The sequence below is a fragment of the Idiotropiscis lumnitzeri genome, chromosome 13 (genome assembly GCF_059441095.1).
Source record: "Idiotropiscis lumnitzeri isolate Australia: NSW breed Sydney's pygmy pipehorse chromosome 13, RoL_Ilum_1.0, whole genome shotgun sequence".
Taxonomy (NCBI): domain Eukaryota; kingdom Metazoa; phylum Chordata; class Actinopteri; order Syngnathiformes; family Syngnathidae; genus Idiotropiscis; species Idiotropiscis lumnitzeri.
In genome coordinates this window covers 18,674,930-18,691,235 of record NC_142403.1, presented here as the reverse complement: position 1 = coordinate 18,691,235, position 16,306 = coordinate 18,674,930, and the positions used below count along the sequence as shown (strand labels likewise).

Sequence of the window (16,306 nt, the reverse complement as noted above, 5' to 3'; positions counted from 1 at the left end):
ATCGCATTTTTGTTGCAAAACAAACCGACACCGTCGAGTTAATACTCGCTGCTCACAAAGGCCAAAGACAGCGCCACTGCCAACTACTGGAGAGGAGGTGCAATTACACTTTATCGTAGTACGGCGGGAAAAAAAGTATGAGCCCCAGGTTTGCACGCACCCCCCTCAGCATCGCACTGTGCCCCCCAATCCCCTAGGGGGGCCCGCCCCACTATTTGAGAGGCACTGCTGTCAATAATAGTGAAAGGTAAACAGGGCGAACATATATAAAAACTTTGAGTTGATTGGTGTGTTAAAAAATACACAAAATGAGTTCTTGCGCTTAATACCTCTTGTTTTTTTGGGTAGAATTAACTGTAAAGGAAGAATTTTAAACTACACGTTTATTTATAGGTTACTTTTACATCACACGCAAGGATGTCTACTCTGTGACAGTTTCATTTGAAATAATCGGGGTGGTGGGGACGACATGAACAAAACAGAAATGTCAGGCTGATTTGATCAAATGGATGAAAACATTTTTTAAAAAAAAAGAAAAAAAAGCCGAATCGGTGCAGAGTGAGAACGAACTGTGGTCTGATGAGACAAGATTGGCGGTGCAAGAGGAAAGACATTCGCACACACTTCTCGAAAGGTCTGCTCCAAGACGTGAATTTGTGAATCAATGATGTGACAAGGCTGTTAGGAAAGATTGCGCCCCCCCCACCCCCCTCATCCCCCCCACCCCACTTCGTGCATGATAAGTGCGACTTGTGTGTCGTTGCGCCGTCATGCCTCTCTCACTGGGTGCATCCCTTTTCTTTAATTGGCTCAAATGATGGCCTTTCATCAATATTGCCTTTATAAAAATAAAAAAAAAATAAAAAAAAACACGCTTTCTCTCCCTCTCACCAGCGCCCCCCCACTTTTCTCTCACTTTCCATATTTTCAACTCTTTATTCAATCAAATCCTGGCTGGCATGAAGCTCCACCGAGGCCACGCGGCAGCCAAGTCGGTGCCTCAGCATTAAGAAATTACCACAGAGAGAAAGAGAGGAGCGGTCTCATTAGCGGTCCAATCACAAAGAAGCCGATTATCAGTCTGCACACAACAGTCGGAGATTTAGAAGGACGCTAAATGGAGCGGCCGCCATTTTGATATGATACCTAAGAAGAAGGACAAAACCACGCAAAAGAAAATGCTGTGTTCAATTTAATCCATTTGATTCCATATATTGGCTACTTAAAAAAAAATCTGGATTCAGGTGATGGATGAAAGAGAATGGAGTAAACGCTCAACATTTTTTTTTTTCCCTCAATTTTTCAAAGCCAGTGATGCCGATGTAAACAAATTTAAAATCAGTCTAAAAAAATTAATTAATTAAATGATAATTCAGTAAAATGGCAACAAATTTGAGTTTATTTAAATTTCATAGGAGAAACTTTTTTTTTAATGTTTCACTTTTCAACGGAAAATGAAAAGTCAGCAGTCTACTTATCGAATCTGATCTTTTCTGTCAAATGATTAAAAAAAAAAAAAAAAAGAATTACACTTTGTGCTTCAGGGAAGAAAAACTGGTGTTTTTGTTGTTGTTGTTGTTGTTTTCACCTTTCCATTTGCATATTTGCCAAGCTAACCCAAATTTCATCTCATCCAGCCGCAATGAAAACCAGCACAGCACCTCTTGCCAATTCCCTTGTAATTTAAAAAAAATATACATTTTTCTCTCCATCTTTTTAGCCCACCATCATTTTATCATTTCAGGTGCCCCCTTTTTAAACATTTTTTTTTCTTGTTGTTGTTGTTGAGAAACGCTTCACGCTGGCTATCTTTTCTCCTGTCTGAAGTGTCTGCATGAAACAAACCAGCAGGGGATTGACACGCACAAAAACACATTACACGCCAGGGAGAAGCATTTCTTTCTGCAAGAAAAAAAAAAGATGGAAAGATGCCTGTTTTGAAGGCCGGATGACAGCGGCGCACTTTCACATGCTCTCAAATGGCGGCACTTCGTTGCGAGATGCCGATGTTGATTTATTAGAGACAATAAACGTGTGCGTTAATTCCCCGCATTGTAGCTACAAATGAGGTCGACAGAATGGAGTCTGATTAATCTCATTACCGAGGCACGTCGTGGTGACACGGACACACGCGCAGGTTACAATAATCCTCCAGTCAGAAATTTTGCCTCGCGCGGCTTCAACAGGCCACTCCAATAACAATTACTGCCGAGTACGTGCGTTCATCCAAGATGACTATCTTGTACTCCTCTTTGAATTTAGATATTATATTTGGACAGTTGTCTTGAAAGTATTTTTATTTATTTATTTATTTTATTTTGCTTCAGAAGAACGTTCTGAACCAATCGGAATGGATTTTTGTCAGGCTAACAGTATATAATATGCACAAAATATTGCTATTTTTTTGGGGGGGGAGGGGGCTGGGGGGCAGGCAGTGTGCAGTGATTGTTTTAAAGCTACAGCCTGAGCAGAGGTTGTTGACAAGGCGCAGATTTGCACAGCAGCCCAGAAGCGAGTGACACTCAAGTCTGGTGCTGTGATGCCATCTATTGGAGCCAAACATGCTTCGAGTTCACGACGACACAGGCAGGAAAAGCAAAGCTCCTCAAAACAGGCGAAAAGGGGGGGGGGAGAAAAAGGAAAAAAAAAAGGAAAAATCTGCTCCAAGTCATAAAAGTCACATTAAAATAGAAATATTTGGAGGAAATGAGGAAAGAAAGAAAAATGAAAGAAAAAAATGTGTTATTTCTAATATAAGGTTTGAAACATCAAACTTTTTTCCCCCCCAATATTTCATATTTTGGATTTTTTACATTATTTTCCCTCCATTTTTCATTGCAAAAAATATGAATGTTTATCAACATTTATTTATTTATTGAGTTAGTTAGTTGTTTATTTATTTGTTTGTTTAATATTTTGTGTTAGCAAAAAAATGCTCTAATAAAAATGTTTTTTTTTTTTCATTTCATTTTTTTTTTCCATCTCTGGACTGGGCCATGCCCGAGCAAGTGTACCATAGGCCTGGGCATTACAAGTGATTATAATTGATTTTCTACAGTTCTCTAAAGTGGCATCACAACGCTTGGCTTCTTCGCTCAATGAAGACATTTTAATCCGTCATATAAGCATCTTTCTCAGCTCAACGCTACGACGCCAAAGCTAAGAAATCGAAACATCTTAAAAGCACATTCGAGCAAAAACAAACAAAAAGTTCACTGATGCACTTTCGCAAATTACACTCGCATTTTTTTTTCTCCATCTTCTCTCCGGGCCTAATTAAATCTTTCAGGAGTCCACCTGTGTCGTGTGAACCAGTGATTGAGAAGCACTTGCTAACTGCGCGAGGGTGACGGCCGTGGACTGCGAGGCCACTGGGTCTATCTGATAATTGAGTGTCAAATAAAGGGCTGTTCCTCTCCGGAATCCTCTTTGACACCCCCATCAATTTGTCTTCACTTAGAGACGGCCTCGCCAGCCGTCGCACCCCGTCCCCTCCCATTCGTCCTTTAAACTTGCACCCCTCCTCCCCCTCCTCTTGCCTCGACACCCACTTATCTATCCATCAGTCGATCTATCTATTGGCCCTGACCATTTATCCCTCCGGCTCTCTCTCTCCGTCGCTCCGGCTCATCAACAGCACTTCTCTTGACGCGCTCGCAGCTGTTTGACAGTAATGGCTCTAAAAGCCGAGCAGGGTGACCGTTGATGTGCGCCTGGGAGGTTTGGTGTCGTTTGTAGAGGAGGGGGGGGGGGGCCTTGAGGCCCTCCGAGGCTTGAAAATTGCTTGCATCTGTGACAACCCATATCTTAGACGCGAACGTGAATGCACAGATGCACATCTTGCGATCGATATTTGGTAGGACGTCACATTCCAGCTGGCATAATTTGCCATAAATACGGAGATGTCAACCTATCCCGATTCAAATCCGGAAAGGTTTGTCATAATTTTCCGATTTTTAATTTTTTTAACTTTATTTATATGGCGCTATGACAACAGCTGCCACAAACAGAACCGTGTCAATGTTTTCAAAGTGGACAGAAAGGGGGCGTGGCTAACATTTAATGGAAGCTCTTTCCCGGAAGGAAGCAGCGGCAACAAAAAATAGATGGCAAAAAAACTCCACCGCCATAATGCTGCGTCATCAGTAAGTCAGAGGTAACAGAGCGAAGCGCTTTGAGTCCCCGAAGGTAGAAAAGCGCTTCATGTGCAGTAGTTTAGCCTTAAACGCACGTTTGGGGTCCAGGAATGAGCGACGGTAAATTAATTCCAGTTACAGGTGGACACGACACAATGAAAAATGTTGTTGAATCAATTTTATTTCACCAAGTGGTTGCACGGAAAAAAAATGATTCATAATAGTTTTTTTTTTGTCTATCTCCTTCAAAAGATATCGGGATATACATTTTATTTTGTGCAACCACTTGACAAAACAAAACTGAGCAAATTTAACACGCTATTATATTTAACACAGTGCTTCTTAAATAATGGGGCGGGCCCCCCTGGGGGGGGGGCGTGGTTCGATGCTTAGGGGGGGCGCGTGTGACCCCGGGGAACATGCTTTTTTTTCCTGGCGTACTACAAGAAAGTGTAATGCACCTCCACTCCACTAGTTGGCAGTGGCGCTCTCCTTGCCCGTCGTGCGCAGCGAGTATTAACTTGACGGTGTAGGCTTGCTTTGCAACGATTATTTATAGTTGTGGCGGGGCGTAACAGAAAATAATTGAGAATCACTGCCTTAACACTTTTGCAGAGCAATTTACATGGCTTTATGGACCATTCAATGAAGTGATATGACCTACACAACGAAACAGTCCTAATTCAGAATACAAATGCTCACAGGAGATAAAGAGTTCAACCATTTTTTTTCTTTCATTTTCTCATCCAACCACATTAGAGCAAGCCGACTCGTGATTTCCATAACTGCAGCTAAAAACGGGTTAAGAACTTGACAGTCTCTTGTTCTCGTCTGTCCACTAATGCACTTCTTAATACTCCCATCACCTCTCGCTACAACCCTCATTAGCTTATCAGGACAAGACAATAGTGGATATTAACACAAGCACGCCTGCTCGGGGGGCCAAGCCGGCGGGTGTCACATCTAGATAGCAAGCGAGTACCTGGGGAGGATCCCGTCCTCGTCGACTGATACACCTCAGTAAGCCTCTCATTGCCTTATCAACTTAAGACAATACTTGAGGATTCCAGCGCTGTGAGCTGACGTTCTGTGTATTTCCGATGATATCCGCCGGTCATCCATTACATGGCGTTCCGCAGGGTCGGATACACAGGCAGCCAAGTTCACCTTAACCCCTCCGGATCCTCATTAGCTTATCTCAAAAGACGAGGCAGAGCAGAGGTAGCTTTCGTTAGCTTAAGGTCTGCATGATTGACGTCGCTAGCTGGTGGATTAGCAGCAAAGCTAACGCAGGCCAAGGTGACGACTGTCTTAATGAAGCAGCTTTGGAGGTAGAAAGCTGGCTAATTTCGGCTGCTATCGCCTCAAGCAGGGCTCCGCGCGGCGCGGCTGCCGAGACAAAGTAGCGGGAACGGAGGTTAATCCCAGCAATGGAGGAGTCAGACGGTATTAGCGCAGAAACCGAAGACCTGTACACACCTGTATTAGAACGATGTGCGCCTGATCAGAATAACAAAAAAAAGAAAAAAGGAGCAATGCACACGCACTCAAACAACAAAAGAGCACCGCGGAATTTCTCTTTTTTATGAAAGGCTGTGTAATAAATAACTTTCAAGGTTTACCGATTTCAAGTGTCGCCCACTAGATACACTTGAAAGGTTTACTTATTTTAGTTTGTTTTTTTTGTCTCGTCTTTAAAAGTTGAACCGGACATTCGTGACTCTCCCGAGGGCGTGAAATGAAAAGAATGACACACAAGGCGCAATGCGGTCTTCCAAATTCCTCAACACGAGTGTGAAACTGGCCTTGCCCTGGCAGTTTTCACGCTGAGCGCATATGCGCCAGACTATTAAAACGGAAAAAAAAAACAACAAAAAAACAAAACAAAAAAATCGAGATTTATTTAGCGCATTTTCAGAACTATACAGCGCCCCTAGTGGTGAAAGAAAAATCCACAGAAAAATATCGTTTTCATTTCAATGATTTATATTTATTTCTTAAGTGTTTTTTTCCCCCACACACTTATTCCCTCTAATTGTTACTTTAATACTGCCGCAGTAGCACAGGTGTGTGTCAAAACTTTCTAACGCACAAACAAATTCAGGTCAGGTTCAAATTCTCGTGAAAGGGGATTGTCACATGTAGAAACTAAAGCAAGAAACTAAAACATCAATTTCTCCGTCGCTTGTAACAAAAAATTTCGCATTATTTGTCAAGAGAAGAAAGCCTCGACTCGCCAAAGACGGCTGGGATAGGCGCCAGCACGCCCGCTCCCCTTTTGAGGATAAGTGCCTCGGATAATGGATGGAACAAAGGCCTGAATTGGCGAAGCTACTTGTGAACATAGCAAAGCACCTTTAAAAATACACAAAATAAAAAAAAAAAAATCCCCATTCTTAATATGCTGCATACTATATACTTACTGTGCAAATGAAATCGATACACACCCACACACACACACTCCACAATAATACGCTGAGCAATCAGCGGTCACAGGTTAAGCACAGAAGCTGTCCAAGTGAGTCGGTCATCTCATCCAGCAGATCGAGGAAATGACAGGCTTAATGGCCGGCTACTGCTCTTAATAACAGCCTACACACGGCAAGCGGGCTGCAAATGTCGGCGGGAGACTGCCACACACACCCCCACACACCAATATGCAGGTGCAATCACACACACACTCACACATGAAATCAATGCTTTGCTACCCCCCCCCTCCTCTCATGTAATCGGTGGGGTAAGCATCCAGTCCCGAGCAGGCCACACCTTCTCCTTTAACAGCCCATTAGCAGTTATTAGAGGGTCCTCGGGGGAGATGTGCGGGGTCGCATCCCACTCACGAGACGAGCAGATATTAAAACGTTTGTTGAAAATGATCGATTTGAAAACAACGCAAAAGTGAAATGTGTGAGAAGACCAGACAGAAACCATTAAATGGACAGAATTTCTTCAGAGGGAGGGGCATTGTATATTCTATTCTGTTAAAAAAATTTAAAATAGAAAAATTAAAAAAAAATAAAATATATAATGGGAATGCAATGTCGGAAAAAAAACGTCACACTTTTATTATATTCTTCCTATTTTTACAAACCAACACGGCGGGCGTGTGCTGCTTACATCTAAAAGTATTGTAGAAAAAAAAATCCCATGATGATGATTCAGTTCAGAGTTGGTTGAGTTAAAAATTAAAAGCTTCACAAAAATCAGTTTTAGAAAAAAATGCGATTAATCGCAATTAATTACGGATTTTTTTAACGATTAATTAGTTAAAAGTGTAATCGCTTGACAGCACTAAAAATAATACATTCCAAAACCAAAATCTAAAAGATGCAGTTTACAAGTAATCCGAACCAACGATTCCGACAAAATAAAAAAAAGAAAAAGAATAACAGTATAAGGTCAAAAGGATTTCACGTCCAAGTAAAAGTTCAACTAATCTTTTCAAAGCAAAGCATGTTTAACGTTGATTTCAATGAACTCGGCGTCTCTGTTTTCTGCAAATTTAATCTAGACGGGAGTGAATGCTGCTTCATTTTTAGTTTGGTTATTTAGTTAAGTTTAAGGATGATCAGGACTGGAGTTGATGCATTTTTTGGGGGGTTTTTGGTCTGGGCTTGAGCAGCGGCGATTTGAAGGAGCCGCAGGTGCCCGATAGATTTTGTCAGCGCTGTAAAGACGCTGCTACGGGAATCAAGCCAAGGAAAGACATTTTTCGGCAGGTCCTGCTGACACGTCAGTCTTTTAATCCTCAACATGTTCTTTCCATGATAGTCGTCCGACTTTGTAATTGTCTTCGAAAAGGTCTGGAGGTCTGAGCCCGGGACGACATCTCGGTTTTATAGAAGATAGTCGCTTCAGTCTCCCCTCCCGCAATTTTTATTCTCGTCCAAAAGCGAAAAATTCAGATTATTCTGATTCTGAAGAATGTTGCGCTGCCCAAGACATCAGACGTCAATAATCAACCGGACATGCTAGAAATCTGAACGCTAATTTTCTGAATAAAGATTGACAAGATTACCTTATTTTCAGGACTATAAACCGCACCAAGTCTTTTTGGGGGAAAAAAACTAACAAAAAAAACCCCCAGGAGAAACAGATTGTTAAAACAGTGCCTTTTAACACGGCAACAATTTTAATGGAGCAGAACACGGGAAGACCGCCAACAAGTCATGACGTGAAAAGCCATCTGTGGTGCAAAAAATATTGAGCAACGGACCACCTGTCGAGAGACGTGTGCGAAATCCCGCAATCTCACATTGCAAGTCCGACTTTGGCAATTGTTCAAAGGGCCACGCAAGAAACAACGGCCACACCAACATGCCGACAACACAAAGTAGTTTGTGTATTCGGAATATGACTTCAACAATTACTTGACGCATTTCAAAAAAAAAAAAAAAAATCCCACAAATTTTTCTAATCCAGGAGTCCTCGGAGGGCCACCATCCTGCATGTTTTGGAATTCTCCCTCCAGAAGTCATGAACCCGTAAAAAACTAATTTGCTTCATGAAGCAGTTGTTGTATTTTGGAGTCCTCTAGATGGCACTGTTGGTTGAAATAACGGGTTTAAAAAATGGAAAGTCAGCGTGGTTTCAGTGAGTGCCATCTAGAGGACAACTGGCTCATGAAACAGTTTTGAAGCTTCATTTAGCCATCACTACCTTATGTTCTGCTCGCCACTTTGTATTTTTTTGCCTCCGTGCTGTTCATTCATTCAGAAGTTGTCGTGCCGAGTCTGTCGCCTGCGTTCTTTGTGCTCCCTTTATTTTTTTTTTTTGTGGGGAGGATTTGATTAAGATTGCTTGTTTGCTTTTTTTGTTGGTAAAACTTCCACATTTGGCGTAAACTCCTGCTTTGCTCCCACTGACCTTGCAGCCTAGCTGTTTTTCTCCACCCCAATTTTCCTGCACATATTTAAAATCGTACAACCTCAGAGTTCGTCGCTCTGTTTTGGGGGGATTTTTTTCCCCAGTCATTCAGAAGACGATTTGTGAAGTCAGAAAATTTTGGAGCTGGCCGAGTGCCGAGATCTTCTCCAGACTGATCTGTGGGCGTAAATGCTCCTGGAACAGGTGGATTTGGATGGCCACGCCCCCACATGGCGCCCGATGCAAGTGGACCATAACATCCCAAAATACATTGATATTAAGATCTTCGCCCCAAAAAAGTAAGAAAACAAACTCTCATACATATTTCATTCTGGCCGCAGGCAATATTGCCAGTAAATTTTGCAAAAATATGAACCATACAAACGTGAAAGACGAAAGGCCAAGTTCTCCCACGTTATCATACTCGACTTGTAACGCCTCGAACGGCTTTGGGCATCATTTACAGCTTAAATAAATGTACTTACATTTTTCAAAACATTCCAGGCTAAGTTTGAGGGGCGATGTCAAAAATCGCATATGGAGAAACTCAGTAGACGTGAACGATAAACGGACCCAAAATCTTGACAACCAATCCAGCAACGGTCAAAGCACACAGGGAGAAACCGTGCATCACACAAAATGTGCAATTGAAAAGGTGAAACTAATTAAATCAAGCAGTTGTTTAAACTTTGAAGGTAGCCAGAAAAAAAAAAATTAAAAAGAAAGCAAGCAAGACAGGCATCATCAAAGCTGTCATGACTCACCGGTGTGCGCAGCAAGACAAGATCTCAGGTGACGGTCCAGCCTCTCCGAGAAAGCGAAACGGTCTGTAGGCCAGAGATGGAAATGATCATGAGCACCAACAATCTCCAAGTACAACCGCAACTTCGACTGTCGCAAATGACGTTTTCAAACCAACAAATTCAGAATCCAGCGGACGTGACGTACAAAATGACAATCTCGGGTTGCCTCTCAGCCGGTCGTGAAAATCCAGGCAGGTGAACATCCTCGAGCATTCAAGCGTCCCACGCCGGGATGCCCCCCGAAATCCTCATCCCGCTTAATCCTTCAATCCAATGACGCGTGATCATGTGCGTCGCCGACTCCCTGGCGGAGGCGTTCCGCCACCGCCGCCGCCGCGAGGCCGACCTGCAACGGCACAACAGGTAAGAAGAGCACATGAGCGGCTCGCCTTCTTGCCTCCTCCTTCCTCAGCATGCACAACTCTGACTGTTCCTCGCAGTGTCTCAGCCAAGAGTAGCCAGACGCCGCTTTCTTGTTTTGCCGCTCTTTGCCAAACACAAAAAGACACACACGCACGCACACACACGCACACGCGCGCGGAGGAGTCCACAAAAGTCCACATGACTCCTCTGTATGTGTGAGACTGTTGTGTTCTCCGCTTTTCTTTTTTTTTTTTTTTTTTTTATGAAGCTAACCCTGAGCTCGGGCCCAGTCAGCCTTTGAGACGCTTTCTATCCCGCAAACACAAGACGGCTTTCATTATCTTGCCCGTCGCAGCGCAAGGCCTAGCTTCTAAAAGCTACTGATTTCTTTCTTCCTTTAGCCCTCCGTACAAAGGGAGGGCATTTTGTAAATTACTTGCTCGTTTCAGACCAACAAAAGGTACTTTCATTGAACCCTCCGCCCCCCTACTGCGCGCCTTCTATCCTGCCGCCATTTGATTTTTGCTCAAATTTGATTACAAGGCTTGAAAAAGGACGAGAAGAAAAGAGAAGAGGAAATAAGAAAGCCCCACAGATGGCATGTTCATTCAGCGCGCTGAATGGCTTTCTGGGGGCTGACGTTCCACGTGTGGCAATCCAAAGATGGTTTAGTCGCTCGGCGTGACAAAAATAAATAAATAAAATGTTTCGCCGCTTTCCCAGACGAGTGACAAGAGGAACACCGAGAAAGAAAATGTGCTTGTCTCTCCACCTTCGCGTCACGCAACTTGACCTAGAAGCAAAACGAAATGAGGCGTTGAAAATCGGCCGATCGTGAGAACCGTGTCACAAGAATAATCGTGACCGATAGGCTTTTTTTTTTTTTTTAGGACCGATACCGATTAGTCGTAATCATGGAGGCCGATAATCAATATTTAAAGTCGATTTTCAATTCTAGAAAAAAGGGTTAAAATGGTGTCAACATTTTGAAAAATAAAAACTTGACTTAGTTTAAATGCCTTTAAGTACATATTTATTAAACTACTCGTGATTAACAAGCTTCTTCAGATCTTAGAAAATAGACAACTAAGTTTTAAAAGTCGAACAAAAAAGTGTAAAAGGGCTCCCAGGCTCAGCTACATGTCTTCTGCTCGCGGGACCTCTCCCGTAGCGCGTCTGACTCGAGGTGAAAAAGCAAACAAGCAGCTTCGAGCTGATTGGCTGCTAGCCACTGCACAAGGAGCCAAACACGTGGCGCTGTGGGTGGGCCAATCTGCTTCTGCACGCAAGGCCACCAGCACACCAGAGAGAGTGAGAAGTGTGCTGCGGCAAGCCAAAATAATCCAGCTAGTAATTAATTGACCGACGCCGATTATCGGCAAAATATCGGCCCCGATAATCGGCCTATCACTATTAATCATGCATACGACTTTAAAGGAATAACCAAGAAAATAGAACATGTTATATCTCAAATCCTATTTACCACAATGGGCCACTCAATCATCGCTTGTTTTGCTCAGGAGGAGAACTTTTGACACACAGCGACATCTCCAAACACACACACACGGGCCCACACAATTTGAATGGCATGGACACGGTGACCTACGACTCGTTATGCCATCACGCGGGGGTCATCTCAATGAAAAGCTAATGTGAGCGAAATCTTGCGAGGCCACTAATGGACGCCGCTCTGCTTCTTTCGGACCAGGGGGCGAGGTTGACGGCAAAAAGTCTTTCAGCAGTTCCATGAACCTTGATCATCAGATACGTGACAAGCTTGCTTACTTAATATACCAGCGCAATCGTTTTAATCATTAGAACGCCTCTGTAAGGGTCGATGTTTGTTCCCTGCAGTGGGATTTAAAGACTGTTATTCAGGCCTGATGAAATAAATCAAACCCACGACCTCGGCACTGTGAGGCCATCATGCTAACCATTCGTCCACCGTGTCGCCTTGGAATTAATAAAATGTTTTTTTTGATAATTCCATTCTTTTGAAAGGCCTATCTAGTTTTGTTGCGTTCACACCCTAGCAACTTCCTCCAAAAATAAAGTTCCTGGTAATTTTTTTTTTTGGGGGGGGGGGGGGGCGAATGGGGGAAATAATATTTTCAAGATGATGAAGCGGCAGGGTGAGCGACGCACAAAATTTCTGGTGGGCTCACGACATGCCACCACGTCGGAGTCCTTAGGTGAAAAAAAAAAATGTCTTGCCTAGCAAGCTCCGCTCACTCAGCCCGGCAGAGAGCAACAGGATGTCCCACACTCACTTTGGGAAAATGACTCTAAAACACTTCAGAGGATTATTCGTCCAACTGCTTCCTACTCAGTCTATTTGAAATAAATTGATAGGCTCACTATCAAACTGCAAAATTCAAAAACTGGAAATGTGGCGGGACATTGGCCGGACGCCGATTGCGAATTACAGATAAAATGTCCCTCAGAAGCGACTTGTTTCATACAATAACATGTGCTGCACACACGCGCCTGAACGTCTCTCACACACACACACACACATACACACACACGTGAAAGCAGAGAGATGAAGCTATAAATTGCTGACGTGCAGAAGCGGCGCAGGCTGTGCCTCTTAAGAGAGAAATAAATGAGAAGCATTTGATTTTGGTCATTACAGATGAGGCCAGAGATTTACTCGGTGCTCAGAGAACATTTAGAAATCAGCAGCTTGGTCTCAATACACATGACATGAAGTCATTTTTTTTCAGATTAAAAAAAAATGAAAAGCAGGGTGCATTTCTTTTTTCTTTAAAAAAAAAAAAAAAAAAAAAAAGGGAGGGGGGCAGTAAGCTAGAGGTAGAAATGACCTTAATAATATTTCTCGGACTCTGGTTATTTCCAGTTTTCTATCGCCAGTTTTGATAAAAGGATTATGCAAGCAGCTTTATGCAGCCAAAGTCAAATGTGGATATAGAGGGAGAGAAATTATTCGTGTGTTCCTTTCTGTCAAGCTAGCAGTCCTATTTGGAGAAAGCCAAAAATCAGCATTACGCCAGATTTATACGCGCGCTCTGAATGTCCGGAGAAACGTGTCCGCCGAAAGCAGATGTTCAACGTCCTGTCTATGTGTCAAGGTGGAAAAATGCAGAGACAAAATGTAGACGGTACAAATTGAAGACGCATCCTCATGCAAGAATCGATAATTATGTGGCACAAACATAATCTTACCAAGGCATTGTCTCCGGTTACATTGAAGCAGTGACCAAGATAAATTCTCGTAAACGGCATGAATCCCACACAGCGGGTGGCCAAACTGAAGTGGGTTAGAGTCCATGTTGGTAATTTTGCCAAACGAGCAGTCTGGCGGATCAGAGAGTAGGCGGGCTGCGCCGCTGTGGGTGTTGTCAAAGTCGATTATTTGACCTTCGCTTTTAGTTATCACAACAGGGTCGCAAGCCCACGACCTGCAGTCATTACTGCAGACTCGTCCAATCAGCCCCCCCCCTCCCCCCAAGTTCTCATAAAGGCGCCCAGTAGAGAACGCTCCGCCAGAGGTGACATTTGATTCACATATGCGTGCCACCATTATGACGAGTGCAGATATGAACCCGTAGGTTGCTTCTGTCATGTTGCAATCCTAACACAACACCAAGAAAAAGAGCAGATGTATTCATTGTCTTCACCTCGGACAGTTCTTACTTGGCAGAGGAGTGCACCCTGGTTAGGTTTTATACTGCAAGCAGTTGTAGTGAAGCCACTCGAGATTCTCTGTCATAGCGAGAGCAAAATTCTGTCAATTCTGGATGTTCCATTTGCAGCAATGTTGTCTCAACTGGCTAGTTAGTATCGGTATAACGCACCTAGTCGTATTACTTTAAGTCCGAGGTGCAGGAGTTTGTCACATATATGCAAATGATAAGCAAGTTCCAAGTGACAGTCGCCCAAAAAAAAAAAAAAAGAAAATCAAGAAGAGTTGAGTGAGTCACCATTTGAATTTCAAGCAATCAAGCCATCAATTAGGGTCAAGCAAGTCGTTCAATTTTGCTCAGTCATTGTTGACGTGACCTATAACCTGTAAAACTCAAATGAGGGGCAGGGGTAGTGGATTTCTTCTTCATATAGAGCAGTGATTCTCATTTTTTTCTGTTATGACACCAACAAATAAATAAATAAATAAATAAAGGCCAACACCAACATTGGGAAAGCTGCAGGAATTTCTGGCAAGTAAATGAGACAGCAATTTCCCCTTTTTTCCTATGCTTTGTCCAACAAAAATAAATAAATTGCAATTTATGGTTCCTAATTTCCAAAAGGAGTGCTGGGACGCAAACACAACACTGCTCACCAATAAAAGACAACAAACATCATAGCTGCAAAAATAAATAAATAAATAATAATGTTGGAAAAGTCTACTAGAACATTATTTGGTGTTCATAATCGGCACTTGACTTTGACTTTTTGCGACTCATGAAACAAGAGTCGGAACGTGACAGGTTCATTGTGAACACACCTGTAGAGAAGGGTGTGCAGACTTGTGCAACCACACCGTCGCAGTTGTTTGTTTGTACTCCCACAAGCAAACAGATGTTACGTTCTAAATTGAATTAGACAAGTTTGAGGCCACATTAATGATGGCAAAAAGTTGTGAAATTATTTCTTTGGGCCTCTTTTTTTTTTTTTTTTTTTTGGTGAATGAGTTCAGTTCAGGGCCTGTTTGAGAAGTTTTATGCCCTTCGAACTTCTTCGGCGCGGCAAGTTTCTCGAAAACAACGCCTCTACGACCACCACTGACGAGAACGATCAACAAGTCGCCAGGAAAAGTCCACCCGGAGGGCTGCACTGGAATTCGACATCGACAAACGCGAAAATGAAAAAAACAACATGAGTCCGTTTCTTCTGCAGCCACATTGGCGGACGTCACGTTGATTTTTTTTTTTTTTTTTTTTACTCGCATTATTCAAAAGAGGCCTGATTGGCATCGGTGGATGTGACACTGACAGAAAATATGAAGTATCTTCAATTACTTTTAGATGACGGAAGCTTCTGGGAAAAAAAAAAATGTCAAACTGAAATCAAAAGTGTGTCCTGTAAAAGCGAAAGAAGCTTAAATCCGCAAAACCAAGCTAACAAGATGCTACTCATTCTCATCTAAATGAAATTGCAATTGACATCAAAAAATGTTTTTTAAAAAGTTCTGGTTAGCTCCTGAGCAAACTTTTCATCCAATCATTGTCACACGTTCAAAGCTCAATCCTCACTTCCATGGAAAAAAAAAGTCATCAAAGCGAAACGCACGTCATCAAATTGCATAATAGACGCTTAATACGCCGACGGTTTGCCCCTCAGGTGCTCCCGAAACTTACTTATTGTCATTCCTAATCACGCCTCGGAATCATAAACAGTCGCACAAGTTCTCAAGCATCCGTCGCTGTTTATGCAGTTCCCACAAGGCATTGCCCTTTACATTCTTTCTCTTTCTCTCTCTCTGCAGGCCTGGAAAAAAAACAACAAAAACAAAAAAAACAAACAACGTCGGAAAACAAAACCAAGTGAAGAAATACCTTGCGGATGCCCAGAGGAAGACGCCGGACGGACAGATGAGCCGATAGATTTCCCTCTGTCCGCTCTCCGGCTGTCTCCTCTCTCGACGTGCTGAGGAGAGCGACTGCTCGCTCGCAAGGCTGCCTGGCATATCTAATTAGAGCTCCACTCTTTGCGCTTATCTGCCAGAGGATCTACCTCGCCAATCTCTCCTGACTCAATCTTCCCCCCCCCATCTGTGATTTCCTTTTATATTTATGCCGGAATATTTAATTGTAGACAAAAGGTTACTCGGGGCTCTATTCATTGCACGCGGGCAGAATAATCTCCTTTAAAAGGCTTGACATTTCAGGCTTTTCAAAAGGGGAGCTGAGAAAAATATATCCCCGCTTTTGTTAATCAATGAAGTAGAACTCCGGCGAACAAAAGAATTAAATTGCTTGGTTGGCTTCATAAAACACTGCCAAATGGCGGCTTCCTGTGGGCTTTTGTGCTCGCGCCCATCGGCGAGCGGCACGGCGAAGGCATTCGATATGATTTAGGGGGCAGAAAAAAAAAAAAAAACGCACATTTCTCCACATAGTTGGTTTTTGAAATGCGATTGAGAAAGCAGTCGGCGGCGCCGGCTTGCGTGAAGCT

The 16,306-nt window shown here is 43.0% G+C and overlaps 1 protein-coding gene across 3 annotated transcripts in view; it reads right to left on the bottom strand.

Moving 5' to 3' along the window:
• Nucleotides 1-10,235, bottom strand: part of LOC148324903 (uncharacterized) — a 94,243-nt gene extending 84,008 nt beyond the window's left edge. The window contains exons 1-2 of one of the 3 annotated variants that reach the window (XM_088313785.1): nucleotides 9,951-10,235; nucleotides 9,767-9,829 (exon numbers count right to left, since the gene is read on the bottom strand). In XM_088313785.1, the coding sequence (XP_088169911.1) occupies nucleotides 9,767-9,829; nucleotides 9,951-10,018 (131 nt within the window). In that variant the 5' untranslated portion in view covers nucleotides 10,019-10,235. The remainder of the gene's footprint in view (nucleotides 1-9,766; nucleotides 9,830-9,950) is intronic. The other 2 variants (XM_088313781.1, XM_088313787.1) reach the window with 2 other exon arrangements.
• Nucleotides 10,236-16,306: the final 6,071 nt, after the last annotated feature.